This window comes from Nomascus leucogenys, chromosome 13 (assembly GCF_006542625.1).
Source record: "Nomascus leucogenys isolate Asia chromosome 13, Asia_NLE_v1, whole genome shotgun sequence".
Classification (NCBI taxonomy): domain Eukaryota; kingdom Metazoa; phylum Chordata; class Mammalia; order Primates; family Hylobatidae; genus Nomascus; species Nomascus leucogenys.
This window is the reverse complement of record NC_044393.1, coordinates 105,119,115-105,137,711: the sequence shown is the minus strand read 5'-3', so window position 1 is coordinate 105,137,711 and position 18,597 is coordinate 105,119,115. Positions and strand designations below refer to the sequence as shown.

The 18,597-nt window shown below is 42.4% G+C and overlaps 1 protein-coding gene across 7 annotated transcripts in view; it reads left to right on the top strand.

Moving 5' to 3' along the window:
- Nucleotides 1-693: 693 nt before the first annotated feature.
- The window catches only part of LMBR1 (limb development membrane protein 1), a 208,738-nt gene continuing 190,834 nt past the window's right edge, over nucleotides 694-18,597 (top strand). For all 7 annotated transcript variants that reach the window (XM_030826305.1, XM_030826303.1, XM_030826302.1 and 4 more), the window contains exon 1: nucleotides 694-980. Coding sequence is in view for 4 of the 7 variants with exons in the window: in XM_030826303.1 (XP_030682163.1) it covers nucleotides 915-980 (66 nt within the window). In the remaining 3 variants the exon portion in view is untranslated. The remainder of the gene's footprint in view (nucleotides 981-18,597) is intronic.

Here is an 18,597-nt window from a genome sequence, read left to right as displayed (position 1 = left end):
GATGTATTTGGCGATGACAAATACATATATTACGTGCTGTTTAGGGTCCACTGAGAGTCATAAAACTGACCCTAGTGACCGAGCTACCGGAAGGACTCGGCAAGGGCCCAGCGAGCTCGGTTATCTGCGTTTTCCAGGTGGGGCAGTCCAAGACCCTTATCAGACCCAGAGAAGCTGGGTTTCCGCCCAAAGCCCGGCCCCAAACCACCGATTTCCGACCTTTCAACCTACTTTGGCTGAGCAAGAGTTTCCCCGGGAGACTCCCTGCTTCCCTCTGCCCAGGTCCTCTGAGGCTGAGTGCGGTACTGAGTGCTGAGTACTGGGTGCTGAGTAAGGGGTGCTGAGTGCCAAGCACTGAGTAACTGGGGGAGGGGCACCATGCAGCTGTCATAAATAATTAGCTCCTGTGAGGAACAGGAACTCCGAGACTGCGGCCGGGCCAGGTGGGCAGAGGTCGCAGCGCCCTCGCAGCGTTCCCGGTTCCCATCCGACGCCGGGACAGCGCCTCCTTAATGGGGTAGCCCCTGAGGGCGTGGCCGGAGCCCCGCCCCGCGACCTCAAGGCCCCGCCCCATCGGCACCTCCGGGCCCAGCAGCTCGGAAGACCGCGAGGCGCGCTTCTCTGACGCATCGGCGCCTTTCGTCTGACGTATCCTTGCCCCGCCCCCTCCTCTCCCTGCCCCGCCCCCGCCCCGCCCCCGGCTGCGCGGCGCCCGCCCTCCCTCAGCCAGAGCTGCTCGTCTGAGGCTGCTGAGGCGGCGGCCGGTGTCGTGGTCGCGGTACCTGTTCCAACGCGGCTCGCGGGCCCGTGCTGGCCCCAGTCCCCGGCGCGGCTGTCCGAGCCCCTGCGGCGGGCGGGCGATGGTGCGGCGGAGCGCGCGGACGCGGGCGGCGCGGCGGCGGGCATGAAGGAGGATGGAAGGGCAGGACGAGGTGTCGGCGCGGGAGCAGCACTTCCACAGCCAAGTGCGGGAGTCCACGGTGCGTGGGGACCGAGGCAGCCCTGACAACCCCGCGTGCCCGCCCAGGCCCTCCGTCCCCGCCCCTGGGCCCCGGACCCCTCACCTCCGGGCCTGCGCCCCGCGCCTCCCGCCCCGGCCTCTGCCGCTCTCCCTCTGCACCCCACCCCTCCCTCCCCTCCCCTCCCCTCCCTCCCCTCCCCTCCGCTCCTCTCTCCTTCCCTCCCCTCCCCTTCCCTTCCTCTGCCTGCCTCCAGCTCCGCTCCTGCCTCCCCTGCCCCCTCGCGCTCCCTCCGTTCGAGCCCCGCCCCCGCCCCCGCCCCCCGCCCCGCGGCCCCAGTGCTGTCCTTCCCTTCCCGCGGGGAGGGCTGCGGCGCGCGCCGCGCTATGGGACCCCAGGGGCTTCCTCTCTGGGCGGGTGTGCGGCTCGCGCCTCGGGGTGTGGACGGCGGCCCCGCTGGTGCGCGCCCCCGCGCTCCGCCGCCCGGCCAGGTAGGCAGGTGGATGCGCAGGCGTGCCAGAGAGCCTGGGTGGGCCCGGTGGGTCCGGGAAGGGCCGGGCTGCGCGGAGCCCGCCCGCCTCTCGCGTTTGGACCCGGCCGGTTACCTTGTCCCGGTCAACACCTCCTGCCCTCCTGGCGCCTCACGTTTCCATCCCTCTTTCATCTCCTCCAGCCTCCACGTGGGTTGAGTTCGAAACCTTACCGTTTGGGGTGAGAATATTGGTTATTCACGGGAGTGAGGACTTCAGCAAAAGTCCATTTTGCTATGGAAGCAACTTCTTAGGGAAGCAGCTTCTTTTTTGGCCCATGTTCCATGTGTGCTGTTGGCAGGGGTCAGGAAGCGGACTTGACCTTGGAAAGTCTACTTTGATGTTTTTATCTTTTCATGATGCTCTAGAATGTATTGTAATTGGGTTTATCTGTGTTTTCATAACTGTTGTAAAATGTGTCAATTTTTTATATTTGTATTTACCCCTCTCCTAAGTTGTCTACGATTCAGTCACACTTGGTTCGAGATGAAAAAATTCTGCTTTGGAATTGTCTAATTTGTGTACTCACTGATCTTGAAAATTGAGAATCACTTTGGAAGTCATACTTTGAATAAAGAGGACATATAAAGTCTGAGCTGGTGGAATTCGAGTTAGTGGAATTTGGTACACAGTTAGTTGTAATTTTTATAATTGAAGCTAAAATACACAGAGATAAGTTCATGTAATCATACATATACCCTTCAGATCATTTCATACTAAACACGCCTGTGTACTCCTGAATCCACCAGGAGTTTGAGACCGGTCAGCCTGGGCAACATAGTGAATCCCCATCTCTACCATTATAAATAAAAAAAAAAATTAACACAATTTCACTAGGGTCCCAGAGACTGATTCCTTTACCCCTTCCAGTTACTTTCTCCTCCACCAAGGGTAAACGTTGCCCTGGCTTCTAATATCATAGATTAGTTTTTGCTTAGTTTTGAACTTTATGTAAATGGAGTCTTATCGTATACACTCTTTTGTGTCCAGTTTCTTGTACAGTGTTTGTGAAATTTCTCCATGTTGTATGTGGTTATAATTCATTCTCAGTGCAGTAGTTATGTGACTACAGCACAGTTTATTTTTCATTTTACTGTTGGTGGGCACTTCAGTAGTTTCTAGGTTTTGTCTATGAATATATATATGTATGTATATATATATGCGTGTGTATATATGTCTGTATATGTGTATATGTATGTATATGTGTGTGTATATATATGCGTGTGTATATATATGTCTATATATATGTATATGTATGTATATATATGTGTGTGTGTGTGTATATAGATATATATATATATATATATTTTTTTTTGAGATGGAGTCTTGCTCTGTTTCCCAGGCTGGAGTGCAGTGGCACAATCTCGGCTCACTGCAACCTCTGCCTCCGGGGTTCAAGTGATTATCCTACCTCAGCCTCCTGAATAGCTGGGATTACAGGCGCACACCACCACACCTAGCTACTTTTTCTATTTTTATTAGAGACGGGGTTTCGCCATGTTGGCCAGGCTGGCCTTGAACTCCTGACCTCAGGTGATCCGCCTGCCTTGGCCTCCCAAAGTGCTGGGATTACAGGTGTGAGCCACCACGCCTAGCTGGCTTTGAACATTTTGTACATAGCTTTTGGTGGACGTGTTTGTGCATTTCTGTTGGGGATAGCCCTAGGAATGGAATCCCTAGGTTAAAGAGTGTGCATTTGTTCATCTTTAGTAGATACTTTAAAACAATTTTCCAAAGTGGTTGTACCAGTGTACACTTCTGCCAGTACTGACAGTCTCAGAGGTGTGGTTGTTACTCATCTTTATCAACACTTGGTATTTTCTGTCCTTTTTAATTTTAGTCATTCTAGCAAGGATGTTATAGTGTTCATCATACGAGTAATTTTAATTTGCATTTTCCTGATAACTAATGAATTTGAGCACCTGTTTATTTATTAGCTATTTGGAAATCTTTTGTGAATGGTCAGATTTTTTTCCCCATTTAAAAATTAAGTTTATCTTTTTAATATTGATTTGCATGGTCTTTACAGAATAACTTGTATTATATTGTTATACAAGTGGATATGATTTCTTTGTCAGAAATATATACTGCACATATTTCTTTCGCACTCTGTAGCTGCCTTTCACTTTTAATGATATCTTCTGATGAACAGAAATTATTAATTTTAATATAGTTCAATTTATTAAAATGTTTTGAGTACTTTTTATGTCCTGATTAAGAAATCTCTGCTTACTCTAAGACTGATGTTCTCTTGTTCTTTTCTCTAAATGCTTTATTGAATTACTCTTCTCATTTAAATTTGCCATCTATTTAGAATTTATTTTTTTGTGTCTGGTGTAAGGTAGGAGTCATATTTTTTTCTCCCACAGGAATGTCCAGACAGGTTTTGTCACAGATAGGTAACTGTATATTCATAGGGTTTAATTTTAGACTTTATGTGGTTTTATTGGTCTGTTTGTCTTTAGTTTTATTGTTTTTTTAAATTTGAGACAGGTTTTCACTCTGTTGCCCAGGCTGTAGTGCAGTGGCGCAATCATGGCTCACTGCAGCCTTGACTTCCCAGGCTCAGGCGATCCTCCCACCTCAGCTTCCCAAGTAGCTGGAACTACAGGCGTGAATCATACAGGTGTGCACTAGCAGACCCAGCTAATCTTTTAATTTTTTGTAGAGGTGAGGTCTCACCATGTTGCCCAGACCTGTCTCCTGGGCTCAAGTGATCCTCCTGCTCTTTGGCTTTAGTTTTAATTAATTAGATATTCTAGAATTTGGGTTGAGAAAGGGACACATGCTAAAATAGTCCAGAGCTTTGTCTACTCCCATGAAAACAGTTTTGGTACTGATTATAGAGTTCTTTAGTTCTGACTCTCCTCACCCATTTCCCTCAACCCAGAACCCCTGGCTGGTTGAGTCTACTCCATCTTCTACAGAACCAGCGTAGACAGTGACCAGGCTCAGGGTTCCTAGTCTTTGGCATTTCTTTCTCAAATGATTTATATTTAGAGTGAATGTAAATACTTGCTTTTTCTCTAAGACTTGTTGCCAATTTTTAAAATTATTCAATTCTTTCTGATTTTGCTACATAATGCTATAATTGCTTAACTTTTTTTTATCATAATAAGATATATATATATAACATGCAATTTACCATATCTATATATACAGTTCAGTGGCGTTAAATACATTCACATTGTTGTGCAACCACCACCACTATCCATTTCCAGATCTTTTTCATCAACTGAAACTTGATACCCATGAAACAGTGACTCTCTATTCCCCACTCTCTCCAGCTGCTGGTTCTGCCTGTATGAATCTGACTATTCCAAGTTTAACCATACAATATTTGTCCTTTTCTATCTGGCTTATTTCACTTAGCATAATGCCTTCAAGGTTCACCTGTGTTGATAGCATGTGTCAAAATTTCTTTTTCTTTTTTTTTTGAGACAGAGTCTTTCTCTGTTGCCCAGGCTAGAGTGCAATGGCGTGATCTCGGCTCATTGCAACCTCTCCCTCCCTGGTTCAAGCAATTCTCTTGCCTCAGCCTCCTGAGTAGGTGGGATTACAGGCATGCGCCACCACGCTTGGCTAATTTTTGTATTTTTAGTAGAGATGGGGTTTCACCGTGTTGCCAGGCTGGTCTTGAACTCCTGACCCCAGGTGATCCACCTGCCTCAGCCTCCCAGAGTGCTGGGATTACAGGTGTGAGCCACTGCGCCTGGCCTCATTTTTTAATTTTTTGTAGAGATGGCATTTTGCTATGTTGCCCAGGCTGGTCTTGAACTCCTGGCCTCAAGTGATGCACCCACCCTGACTTCCCAAAGTGCTGGGATTACAGGCAGGAGCCAACGTGCCTGGCCCAGAATTTGTTAAGGCTGAATAATATTTTCTTTTTGTGTATACTGTATTTTGCTTATCCATTCATTCATCAATTGACCTGAGTTGTTTCCGTTTTTGGCTATTGTGAATAATGCTGCTGTGATCATGGGTGTACAAATATCTATTAGAGTCCCTGCTTTCAATTCAGAAGTAGAATTGCTGGATCATATGATAATTCTATGTTTAATTTTTTTTTTTTTTTTTTTTTGAGACAGTCTTGCTGTGTCTCCCAGGCTGGAGTGCAGTGGCTCCATCTGGGCTCACTGCAAGCTCCGCCTCCCAGGTTCACGCCATTCTCCTGCCTCAGCCTCCTGAGTAGCTGGGACTACAGGCACCTGCCACCACGCCCAGCTAACTTTTTCTATTTTTAGTAGAGATGGGGTTTCACCATGTTAGCCAGGAAGGTCTCGATCTCCTGACCTCGTAATCCGCCCACCTCAGCCTCCCAAAGTGCTAGGATTACAGGCGTGAGCCACCACGCCCGGCCTCTATGTTTAATTTTTTGAGGAACTGCCATACCATTTTCCACAGAGGCGGTACCGTTTTATATTCCCACTAGCAAGGAGCCAGAGTTTTTGGTTCTTCCACATCTTCACCAACACACATTGTTTTCTGTTTTTCTTTTTTTTTTTAAAAATGGATGTGAAATGGTATCTGATGCTGGATTTGATTTGCATTTCCCTAATTATTAATGAAGTTCAGCATTGTTTCATGTGCTTATTGACTATATGGACATCTTCTTTGGAGAAATATCTGTTCTTTGCCTGTTTTTGAATTGAGTTGCTTGATTTTTGTTGTTTAGTTTTAGGAGTTCTTTATATATTCTGAATATCAACCCCTTATCAGACATGTGATTTGCAAACACTTCTCTCCCATTCTGTAGGGTTGCCTTTTTACTCTATTGCTAGTATCCTTTGATGCACAAAAGTTGTTAATTTTGTAGTCCAATTTATCTATTTTTTTCATTTGTTGCCTGTGTTTTTTTGTGTCATATCCAAGAATTCATCACCAACTCTGGCATCATGAAGGTTTTCCTCTAAGAGTTGCATAGTTTTAGCTCTTATGTTTAGGTCTTTGGTCCATTTTGAATTAATTTTTTTGTACAATATAGTGTTTAACTTTTTTTTTTTTTTTTTTTTTGAGATGGAGTCTCACTCTGTCGCCAGGCTGGAGTGCAGTGGCATGATCTCGAGGCTCACTGCAACCTCTGCCTCCTGGGTTCAAGCAATTCTCCTGCCTCAGCCTCCTGAGTAGCTGGGACTTCAGGCGAGCGCCACCATGCCCAGCTAATTTTTGTACTTTTAGTAGAGACGGGGTTTCACCATGTTGGCCAGAATGGTCTTGATCTCTTGACCTCGTGATCTGCCCGCCTCGGCCTCCCAAAGTGCTGGGATTACAGGCGTGAGCCACCGTGCCCGGCCTAGTGTTTAACTTTTAAATACTCATGTAATAATTTTGTCTTTTGTGTTATGAATATCTCGTAGTTCTCTTGTCAGTTGCTTTAGTGATCATATTTGACTTTGGCTATTAATATCAGGTAGTAACGATCCATTTCCTTTCTTTTGGGAGCTAGCTATGAAATCCTAAGACTGCCAACTAACTGAGTATACCCTCTCTTGGCTAAGGAGACCCCAGGAAACCTTAAAAACCAGAATGGGATGGGAGATCTGACACGCCTCATTATACCCACTCCCTTTTGAGGTTTAAACACAGCTGACCAGCATTAATGTTAAAATAGAGATCTGAAGACTGAGAGAACAGACTCTGGCAATAAAATACCAAACTGTGAACAAGATGTAGGGCCATGCCAGGCAAGGGTTAAGTAAAGCATCCCCTTAAAGAATAAACTGGTTCTAACTGCCTCAAGGTGTTTCTTTTTTTCTAGCAGCTAAACAAGCACTGGCCTCCAGATAAGCAATATTAAGATAACTGCAGCTCACTTACTGCCAGATCCTAAGTAATCCCCACTCCTCTGTTCCACAAGCCATAACTATAGCTTTGATTGGACAAGAGACTGATTTCAGTAACTTTCTCCTGATAAGAGCACTGAGCATGTACTGGTTCTGGGCAGTTTACAGAGGCTGTGCACTTCAGTGCCTTCATGGCCCTGCTTCGCCATCTGACTACAGGGCCTCATTGTAATGCATTTAGATGTTAAGTCTCCACCCACAAGTGAATATGGATAAGTATGTAACATACATGTTTATTCAGCCTGCATGTGCATGACCTCCCCCGCTTTGTGAATATTCATAGCTCCTCCTATAACCTGTTAAGTAAACTTGGCCAACCCGTTCAGCATAAATCCCTGTTCTATCCTCCCTTGAAGTGTCTGTTTCTGTGCTCTGCGGGAGGATACTTCCCAGCTATCAGGATTGCCACCTTGTAGGCTGTGACTCTTTACAAAATTATTTTTGAGGCAGAGTGTTGTTCCTTCACTCAGGCTGGAATGCTGTGGCACAAACACGGCTTACTGCAGCCTCTATCTGCCAGGCTCAAGAGATCTTCCTACTTGAAGGAAGTCTTTTTTTTTTTTTTTTTTTTTTTTGAGACAGAGTCTCACTCTGTCACCCAGGCTGGAGTGCAGTGGCACTATCTCAGCTCCCTGCAACCTCTGCCTCCTGGGTTCAAACAATTCTTGTGCCTCAGCCTCTTGAGTAGCTGAGATTACAGGTGCCCACCACCATGCCTGGCTAATTTTATTTATTTATTTATGATACGGAGTCTCAGTCTGTCACCCAGGCTGGAGTGCAGCGGCACAATCTCGGCTCACGGTAACCTCTGCCTCCTGGGTTCAAGTGATTCTCCTGCCTCAGCTTCCCAGTAGCTGGGATTACAGGTGCCTGCCACCATGCCCGGCTAATGTTTTTGAATTTTTAGTTGAGACAGGGTTTTACCATGTTGGCCAGGCCACTCTCAAACTCCTGACCTCAAGCGATCCTCCTGCCTTGGCCTCCCAAAGTGCTGGGATTACAGGTGTGTGAGTCAGTGCGCCTGGCCATTTTTGTATGGACAGGTTCTTTCCGTGTTACCCAGGCTGGTCTTGAACTCTCCTGGCCTCAAGTAATCCTCCTGCCCCGGCTTCCGAAAGTTCTGGAATTAGAGGTGTGAGCCACCATGCCCAGCCTGGCTGCGCAATCTGAATTCTTCCTTATCCTGGGTATGGCTTAAGCTCCCCTCCTGGCTATAATATTTTTGGAACCAAGTCTGGGGTTGACTGGGACTTTTTTTTTTTGTTTACATGGAGTCTCGCTCTGTCACCCAGGGTGGAATGCAGTGGAGTGATCCCGGCTCACTGCAGCCTCCACCTCCCGGGTTCAAGCGATTCTCCTGCCTCAGCCTCCTGAGTAGCTGGGATTACAGGCGCCTGCCACCACGTCCAGCTAATTTTTTTGTATTTTTAGTAGAGATGGTATTTCACTATGTTGGCCAGCTAGTCTCGCACTCCTGACCTTGTGATCTGCCTGCCTCGGCCTCCCAGAGTACTGGGATTACAGGCGTCAGCCACTGCGCCCAGCCCCTCTTAACAAATTTTTAAGTGTGCAATTATATTGTTGACTATAGGTACAATGTTGCACAGCAGATTTCTAGAGCTTACTCGTCTTGCCTGACTGAAGCTTTATGCCCATTGATTAGTAACTCTCAATTTCCTTCCCTGTCCCTGCCCCTGAGAACCACCATTTCTACTCTTTGAGTCTGTGAATTTGACCGTTTGAGATACCTTATATAGTGGGATCATGCAGTGTTTGTCTTCCTGTGACTCTCTTTTTTTCACTTAGGTTAGTGTCCTCAAGATTCATCTGTGTTGCTGCATTTTGCAGAATTTCCTTTTTTTTCCCCCTTGAGATGGAGTCTCGCTTTCTTGCCCAGGCTGGAATGTGGTAACTGGAGCCTTGACCTCCTGGGCTCAAATGATCCTCCCACCTCAGCCTCCTAAGTAGCTGGGACTACTGGCACCCACTGCCATGCCTGGCTAATATTTTGTTTATTTTTTGTAGAGACGAGGTCTCACTATGATGCCGAGGCTGGTCTGAAACTCCTGAGCTCAAGTGATCCTCCTGCCTTGGCCTCCCAAAGTGCTGGGATTATAGGCATGAGCCATCATGCCCAGCTGAATGTCCTTTTTTCAAATATTTTTAAAGGTGAATAGTATTCCATTGTATACCACATTTTCATTATCTGTCCGTTAATAGACATTTAGGTTGTTTCCACATCTTTGCTATTGTGAATATTGCCTCAGTGGATATAGGAGTGCTAATATCTCTTTGAGATTGCGATGATGATTCTTAGGATAAATACTCAGAAGGGAGATTGCTGAAACATATGGTAGTTCTGTTTTTAATTTTTTCAGGAACCCACATATTTTCCATAGCAGCTGCATCATTTTGCATTCTCACCAACAGTGTGCAAGGGTTCCGATTTCTCTTCAGCCTTGTCAACACTTGTCGTCTTTTTTTTTTTTTAATCACAGCCATCCTAACAGGTGTGAGGTGATATCTCATTATGGTTTCGATTTACATTGCCTTGATAATTGGTGACATTGAGCATTTTTTCATATACATGTTGGCTGTTTGTATGGCTTTAGAGAAATGCTTTATTCAAGTCCTTAGCCTGTTTTGTAATCAAGTTACTAGTTGTTTTTACTTTTGTGCTGTGGGAGTTTCTTCTGTATTTTGGATATTAACCCCTTTTCAGATATACAGTTTGTAGATATTTTCTCTCATTTCCATCACTGTGTTGATTGTCTACTTTGCTGTACAGAAACTTTTTAGTTTTATGTATTCCCACTTACATATTTTTGTTTTTATTGCCTGTGCTGTTGATGTTATATCCGTGAAATCATTACCAAAGCCAGTGTTGTGAAGGCTTCCGTCTGCGTTTTTCTCTGAGAGTTTTATAGTTTCATGTTTTACGTTTAAGTCTTTAATCCTTTGTAAGTTGATTTTTGTGTATGGTGTAAGAGAAGGCTGCATTCTTTTGAATGTGAATCTCCAGTTTTCCCAACACCATTTGTTGAGGACATTTTTCTTTCCCCGTTGTGTATTATTTGCAGCCTTGTGTAAGATAAAGTGACTGTACATAAATGGATTTATTTCTGGGCTCTATTCTGTTCCGTTGTTCTATGTATCTGTCTTTATGTCAGTACCATACTATTTTGATAACTAGCTTTGTGTAATAATATATTTTGAAATCAGGAGGTGTGATGCCTCCAACTTTGTTCTTTCTCCAGATTAATTTGGCTATTTATAGTCTTTTGTCATTCTATAAGACTTTTAGAATTATTTTTTCTATTTCTGTTAAAAAAAATGCCACTGGGGGCCGGGCACGGTGGCTCATGCCTGAAGTCCCAGCACTTTGGGAAGCTGAGGTGGGTGGATTGCCTGAGGTCAGGAGTTCGAGACCAGCCTGGCTAACGTGGCGAAACCCTGTCTCTACTAAAAATACAAAAATTAGCCGGGTGTGGTGGCGCATGCCTGTAATCTCAGCTACTCGGGAGGCTGAGGCAGGAGAATCACTTGAACCCAGAAGGCAGAGGTTGCAGTGAGCTGAGATCGTGTCACTGCACTCCAGTCTTGGTGGCAGAGTGAGACTCCGTCTCAGAAAAAAAATAATACCCTTGGGATTTTGATAGGGATTGCATTGAATCCGTAAATTGCTTGGGTATTATGGGTATTTTGACAATATTAAATCTTCCAATCCATGAACATAGGGTGTCTTTCCATTTGTCTGTGCCTTCTTTAATTTCTTTTTTTTATTTTTAAATTTTTTATTTCCATAGGTTTTTGGGAAACAGGTGGTATTTGGTTACATGAGTTAAGTTCTTTAGTGGTGACTTGTGAGCTTTTGGTGCACCCATCACACAAGCAGTATATACCGAACCCAATTTGTAGTCTTTTATCCCTCACCCCTTGCCCACCCTTTCCCCCGAGTCCCCAAAGTCCATGTGTCATTCTTATGCCTTTGCATCATCATAGTTTAGTTCTCACTTATGAGTGAGAACATGTGATGTTTGGTTTTCCATTCCTAGGTTAATTCACTTAGAATAATAGTCTCCAATCCCATCCAGGTTGTTGCGAATGCCATTATTTCATTCCTTTTTATGGCTGGGTAGTATTCCATAGTTACATATACCACAGTTTCTATATCCACTTGTTAATTGATGGGCATTTGGGTTGGTTCCACAGTTTTGCAACTGCACATTGTGCTGCTATAAACATGTGTGTGCAGGTATCTTTTTTGTATAATGACTTTTTTTCCTCTGGGTAGATACCCAGTAGTGGTATTGCTGAATCAAATGATAGTTCTACTTTTAGTTCTTTAACAAATCTCCACACTGTTTCCCATAGTGGTTGTACCAGTTTACATTCCCACCAGGAGTGTAGAAGTGTTCCCTTTTCACTGCATCCATACCAACATCTATTATTTTTTGTTTGTGATTACGGCCATTCTTGCAGGAGTAAGGTGGTATCACATTGTGGTTTTGATTTGCTTTTCCCTGATCATTAGTGATGTTGAGCATTTTTTCATAGGTTTGTTGGCTATTTGTATATCTTCTTTTGAGAATTGTCTGTTTATGTCCTTAGCCCACTTTTTTTTTTTTTTTTTTTCTGAGACAGAGCCTTGCTCTGTCGCCCAGGCTGTAGTGCAGTGGTGTGATCTTGGCTCACTGCAAGCTCCGCCTCCCAGGTTCGAGCCATTCTCCTGCCTCAGCCTCCTGAGTAGCTGGGACTACAGGCACCCACCACCACGCCCAGCTAATTTTTTGTGTTTTTAGTAGAGACGGGGTTTCACCATGTTAGCCAGGATGGTCTCCATCTCCTGACCTTGGGATCTGCCCGCCTCGACCTCCCAAAGTGCTGGAATTACAGGTGTGAGCCACCGTACCCGGCCCCTTAGCCCACTTTTTGATGGGATTGTTTGTTTTTCTCTTGCTAATTTGAGTCCGTTGTGGATTCTGGATATCGGTCCTTTGTCAGATGTATAGATTGTGAAGATTTTCTCCCACTCTGTGGGTTTTCTGTTTACTCTGCTGACTGTTTCTTTTGCCATGCAAAAGCTCTTTGGTTTAATTAAGTCTCAGCTGTTTATCTTTGTTTTTATTGCATTTGCTTTTGTATTCTTAGTTACAAAATATTTTCCTAAGCCAGTGTCTAGAAGGGTTTTTCTGATATTATCTTCTAGAATTTTTATAGTTTCAGGTCTTAGATTTAAGTCCTTGATCCATCTTGAGTTGATTTTTATATGAGGTGAGAGATGAGGTTCCAGTTTCATTCTCCTACATGTGGCTTGCCAATTATCTCAGCACTATTTGTTGAATAGTGTGTCCTTTCCCCACTTTATGTTTTTGTTTACTTTGTTAAAGATCAGTTGGCTGTATTTGGGTTAATTTCTGGGTTCTCTATGCTGTTCCATTGGTCTATGTGCCTATTTTTATACCAGTACCATGCTGTTTTGGTGACTATGGCCTTATAGTATAGTTCGAAATCAGGTAATGTGATACCTCCAGATTTGTTCTTTTTGCTTAGACTTGTTGTGGCTATGCGGGCTCTTTTTTGGTTCCATATGAATTTTAGGATTGTTTTTACTAGTTCTGTGAAGAATGATGGTGGTATTTTGATGGGAATTGTGTTGAATTTGTAGATTGCTTTTGGCAGTATGGTCATTTTCACAATATTGATTCCACCCATCCATGAACATGGGATGTGTCTCCATTTGTTTGTGTCATCTATGATTTCAGCAGTATTTTGTAGTTTTCCTTGTAGAGGCCTTTCACCTTCTTGGTTAGGTATATTCCTAAGCATTTTATTTATTTGTTTTTTTGCAGCTATTGTAAAAGGGGTTGAGTTCTTGATTTGATTCTCAGCTTGGTTGCTGTTGATGTATAGGAGAGCTACTGATTTGTGTACATTAATTTTATATCCTGAAACTTTGCTGAATTCATTTATCAGTCTTAGGAGCTACTTGGAGGAGTCTTTAGGGTTTTCTAGGTATAAAATCATATCATCAGCAAACAGCAACAGTTTGATTTCCTCTTTACCAATTTGGATGCCCTTTATTTCTTTCTCTTGTCTGATTGCTGTGGCTAGGACTTCCAGTACTATGTTGAATAGAAGTGGTGAGAGTGGGCATCCTTCTCTTGTTCTAGTCCTCAGAGGGAATGCTTTCAGCTTTTCTCCATTCAGTATTATGTTGGCTGTAGGTTTGTCATAGATGGCTTTTATTACATTGAGATATGTCCCTTGTATGTAGATTTTGCTAAGGGTTTTAATTATAAAGTGATGCTGGATTTTGTTAAATGCATTTTCTGCGTCTATTGAGATGATCATGTGATTTTTGTTTTTAATTCTGTTTATGTGGTGTATCACATTTATTGACTTGCGTATATTAAACCATCCCTGCATCTGTGGTATGAAACCCACTTGATCATGGTGTTACCTTTTTGATATGTTTTTGGATTCGGTTAGCTAGTATTTTGTTAAGGATTTTAGCATCTGTCTTCATCGAGGATATTGGTCTGTAGTTTGCTTTATTGGTTACGTCCTTTCCTGGTTTGGTATTAGGATGATAGTGGCTTCACAGAATGATTTAGGGAGGATTCCCTCTTTATCTTGTGGAATAGTGTCAATAGAATTGGTACCAATTCTTCTTTGTCTGGTAGAATTCAGCTATGAATCCATCTGGTCTTGGACTTTTTTTTGTTGGTAATTTTTAAAATTACCATTTTAATCTTGCTGCTTGTTATTGGGTATTTGGGGCATCTAATTCTTCCTGATTTAAGCTAGGAGGGTTGTATCTTTCCAGGAATTTATTCATCTCTTCTAGGTTTTCTAGTTTATGCGTCTAAAGGTGTTCATAATAGCCTCGAATCCTCTCTTATTTTCTTGGTTAATCTTGCTAATGGTGTATCAATTTTATTTATCTTTTCGAAGAACCAGCTTTTTGTTTCATTTTTCTTTTGTATTTTTTTTTGTTTGTTTGTTTCAGTTTCATTTAGTTCTGCTCTGATCTTGGCTGTTTCCTTTCTTCTGCTGGGTTTGGGTTTGGTTTGTTCTTGTTTTTCTAGTTCCTTGAGGTGTGACCTTAGATTGTCTATTTGTGCTCTTTCAGACTTTTTGATGTAAGCATTTAGGGTTATGAACTTTTGTCTTAGCACCGCCTTTGCTGTATCCCAGAGGTTTTGATAGGTTGTGTCACTATTATCATTTGGTTTGAAGAATTTTTAAATTTCCATCTTGATTTCATTGTTGACCCATTGATCATTCAGGAGCAGGTTATTTAATTTCCATGTATTTGTCTGGTTTTGAAGGTTCTTTTTGGAGTTGATTTCTAGTTTTATTCCACTGTGGTCAGGGAGAGTACTTGGTATAATTTCAGTTTTCTTAAATTTATTAAGACTTGTTTTGTGTCCTATCATATGGTCTGTCTTGGAGAAAGTTCCATGCTCTGATGAATAGAATATGTATTCTGCAGTTGTTGGGTAGAATGTTCTGTAAATATCTGTTAAGCCCATTTGTTCCAGGGTATAGTTTAAATCCATTGTTTGTTGACTTTCTGTCTTGATGACCTGTTCAGTGCTGTCAGTGGAGTACTGAAATCCCCCACTATTATTGTGTTGCTGTCAGTCTTATTTCTTAGGTCTAGTAGTAATTGTTTTGTAAATTTGGGAGCTCCAGTGTTAGGTGCATATATAATTGTGATACTTTCCTGTTGGACAAGGCCTTTTGTCATTATATAATGTCCCTCTTTGTCTTTTTTAACTGCTGTTCCTTTAAAGTCTGTTTTGTCTGATAAAAGAATAGCTACTACTGCTCACTTTTGGTGTCCATTTGCATGGAATGTCTTTTTCCACCCCTTTACTTTAAGTTTATGTGAGTCCTTATGTGTTAGATGAATCTCTTGAAGGCAGCAGATAGTTGGTGAATTCTTTTTTTTTAATCTTTTTTTATTTTATTATTATTATACTTTAAGTTTTACGGTACATGTGCACAATGTGCAGGTTTGTTACATATGTATACATGTGCCATGTTGGTGTGCTGCACCCATTAACTCGTCATTTAGCATTAGGTATATCTCCTAATGCTATCCCTTCCCCCTCCCCCCACCCCACAACAGTCCCCAGAGTGTGATGTTCCCCTTCCTGTGTCCATGTGTTCTCATTGTTCAGTTCCCACCTATCAGTGAGAACATGTGGTGTTTGGTTTTTTGTCCTTGCGATAGTTTGCTGAGAATGATGTTTTCCAGTTTCATCCATGTCCCTACAAAGGACATGAACTCATCATTTTTTATGGCTGCATAGTATTCCATGGTGTATATGTGCCACATTTTCTTAATCCAGTCTATCGTTGTTGGACATTTGGGTTGGTTCCAAGTCTTTGCTATTGTGAATAGTGCCGCAATAAACATACATGTCTTTATAGCAGCATGATTTATAATCCTTTGGGTATATACCCAGTAATGGGATGGCTGGGTCAAATGGTTTTTCTAGTTCTAGATCCCTGAGGAATCGCCACACTGACTTCCACAATGGTTGAACTAGTTTACAGTCCCACCAACAGTGTAAAAGTGTTCCTATTTCTCCACATCCTCTCCAGCACCTGTTGTTTCCTGACTTTTTAATGATGGCCATTCTAACTGGTGTGAGATGGTATCTCATTGCAGTTTTGATTTGCATTTCTCTGATGGCCAGTGATGATGAACATTTTTTCATGTGTTTTTTGGCTGCATAAATGTCTTCTTTTGAGAAGTGTCTGTCCATATCCTTCACCCACTTTTTGATGGGGTTGTTTGTTTTTTTCTTGTAAATTTGTTTGAGTTCTTTGTAGATTCTGGATATTAGCCCTTTGTCAGATGAGTAGGCTATGAAAATTTTCTCCTATTTTGTAGGTTGCCTGTTCACTCTGATGGTAGTTTCTTTTGCTGTGCAGAAGCTCTTTAGTTAAATTAGATCCCATTTGTCAATTTTGGCTTTTGTTGCCATTGCTTTTGGTGTTCTAGACGTGAAGTCCTTGCCCATGCCTATGTCCTGAATGGTAATGCCTAGGTTTTCTTCTAGGGTTTTTATGGTTTTAGGTCTAACATTTAAGTCTTTAATCCATCTTGAATTAATTTTTGTATAAGGTGTAAGGAAGGGATCCAGTTTCAGCTTTCTACATATGGCTAGCCAATTTTCCCAGCACCATTTATTAAATAGGGAATCCTTTCCCCATTTCTTGTTTTTGTCAGGTTTGTCAAAGATCAGATGGTTGTAGATATGCGGCATTATTTCTGAGGGCTCTGTTCTGTTCTATGTTCTATATCTCTGTTTTGGTACCAGTACCATGCTGTTTTGGTTACTGTAGCCTGGTAGTATAGTTTGAAGTTAGTGTGATGCCTCCGGCTTTGTTCTTTTGGCTTAGGATTGACTTGGCAATGCTGGCTCTTTTTTGGTTCCATATGAACTTTAAAGTAGTTTTTTCCAATTCTGTGAAGAAAGTCATTGGTAGCTTGATGGGGATGGCATTGAATCTATAAATTACCTTGGGCAGTATGGCCATTTTCATGATATTGATTCTTCCAGCCCATGAGTATGGAATGTTCTTCCATTTGTTTGTATCCTCTGTTATTTCATTGAGCAGTGGTTTGTAGTTCTCCTTGAAGAGGTCCTTCACATCCCTTGTAAGTTGGATTCCTAGGTATTTTATTCTCTTCGAAGCAATTGTGAATGGGAGTTCACTCATGATTTGGCTCTCTGTTTGTCTGTTATTGGTGTATAAGAATGCTTGTGATTTTTGTACATTGATTTTGTATCCTGAGACTTTGCTGAAGTTGCTTATCAGCTTAAGGAGATTTTGGGCTGAGATGATGGGGTTTTCTAGATATATAATCATGTCATCTGCAAACAGGGACAGTTTGACTTTGTCTTTTCCTAATTGAATACCCTTTATTTCCTTCTTCTGCCTGATTGCCCTGGCCGTAACTTCCAACACTATGTTGAATAGGAGTGGTGAGAGAGGGCATCCCTGTCTTGTGCCAGTTTTCAAAGAATGCTTCTAGTTTTTGCCCATTCAGTATGATATTGGCTGTGGGTTTGTCATAGATAGCTCTTATTATTTTGAGCTACGTCCCATCAATACCTAATTTATTGAGAGTTTTTAGCATGAAGCGTTGTTGAATTTTGTCAAAGGCCTTTTCTGTATCTGTTGAGATAATCATGTGGTTTTTATCTTTGGTTCTGTTTATATGCTGGATTACATTTATTAATTTTCGTATGTTGAACCAGCCTTGCATCCCAGGGATGAAGCCCACTTGATCATGGTGGATAAGCTTTTTGATGTGCTGCTGGATTCGGTTTGCCAGTATTTTATTGAGGATTTTTGCATCAATGTTCATGAAGGATATTTGTCTAAAATTCTCTTTTTTGGTTGTGTCTCTGCTAGACTTTGGTATCAGGATGATGCTGGCCTCATAAAATGAGTTATGGAGGGTTCCCTCTTTTTCTATTGATTGGAATAGTTTCAGAAGGAATGGTACCAGCTCCTCCTTGTACCTCTGGTAGAATTCGGCTGTGAATCCATCTGGTCCTGGACTTTTTTTGGTTGGTAAGCTATTGATTATTGCCACAATTTCAGATCCTGTTATTGGTCTATTCAGAGATTCAACTTCTTCCTGGTTTAGTCTTGGGAGGGTGTATGTGTCGAGGAATTTATCCATTTCTTCTAGATTTTCTAGTTTATTTGTGTAGAAGTGTTTATAGTATTCTGTGATGGTAGTTTGTATTTCTGTGGGATCGGTGGTGATATCTCCTTTATCATTTTTTATTGCGTCTATTTGATTCTTCTCTTTTCTTCTTTATTAGTGTTGCTAGTGGTCTATCAATTTTGTTGATCTTTTCAAAAAACCAGCTCCTGGATTCATTAATTTTTTGAAGGGTTTTTTGTGTCTCTATTTCCTTCAGTTCTGCTCTGATTTTAGTGATTTCTTGCCTTCTGCTAGCTTTTGAATGTGTTTGCTCTTGCTTTTCTAGTTCTTTTAATTGTGATGTTAGGGTGTCAATTTTGGATCTTTCCTGCATTCTCTTGTGGGCATTTAGTGCTATAAATTTGCCTCTACACACTGCTTTGAATGTGTCCCAGAGATTCTGGTATGTTGTGTCTTTGTTCTCGTTGGTTTCAAAGAACATCTTTATTTCTGCCTTCATTTCGTTATGTACCCAGTAGTCACTCAGGAGCAGGTTGTTCAGTTTCCATGTAGTTGAGCGG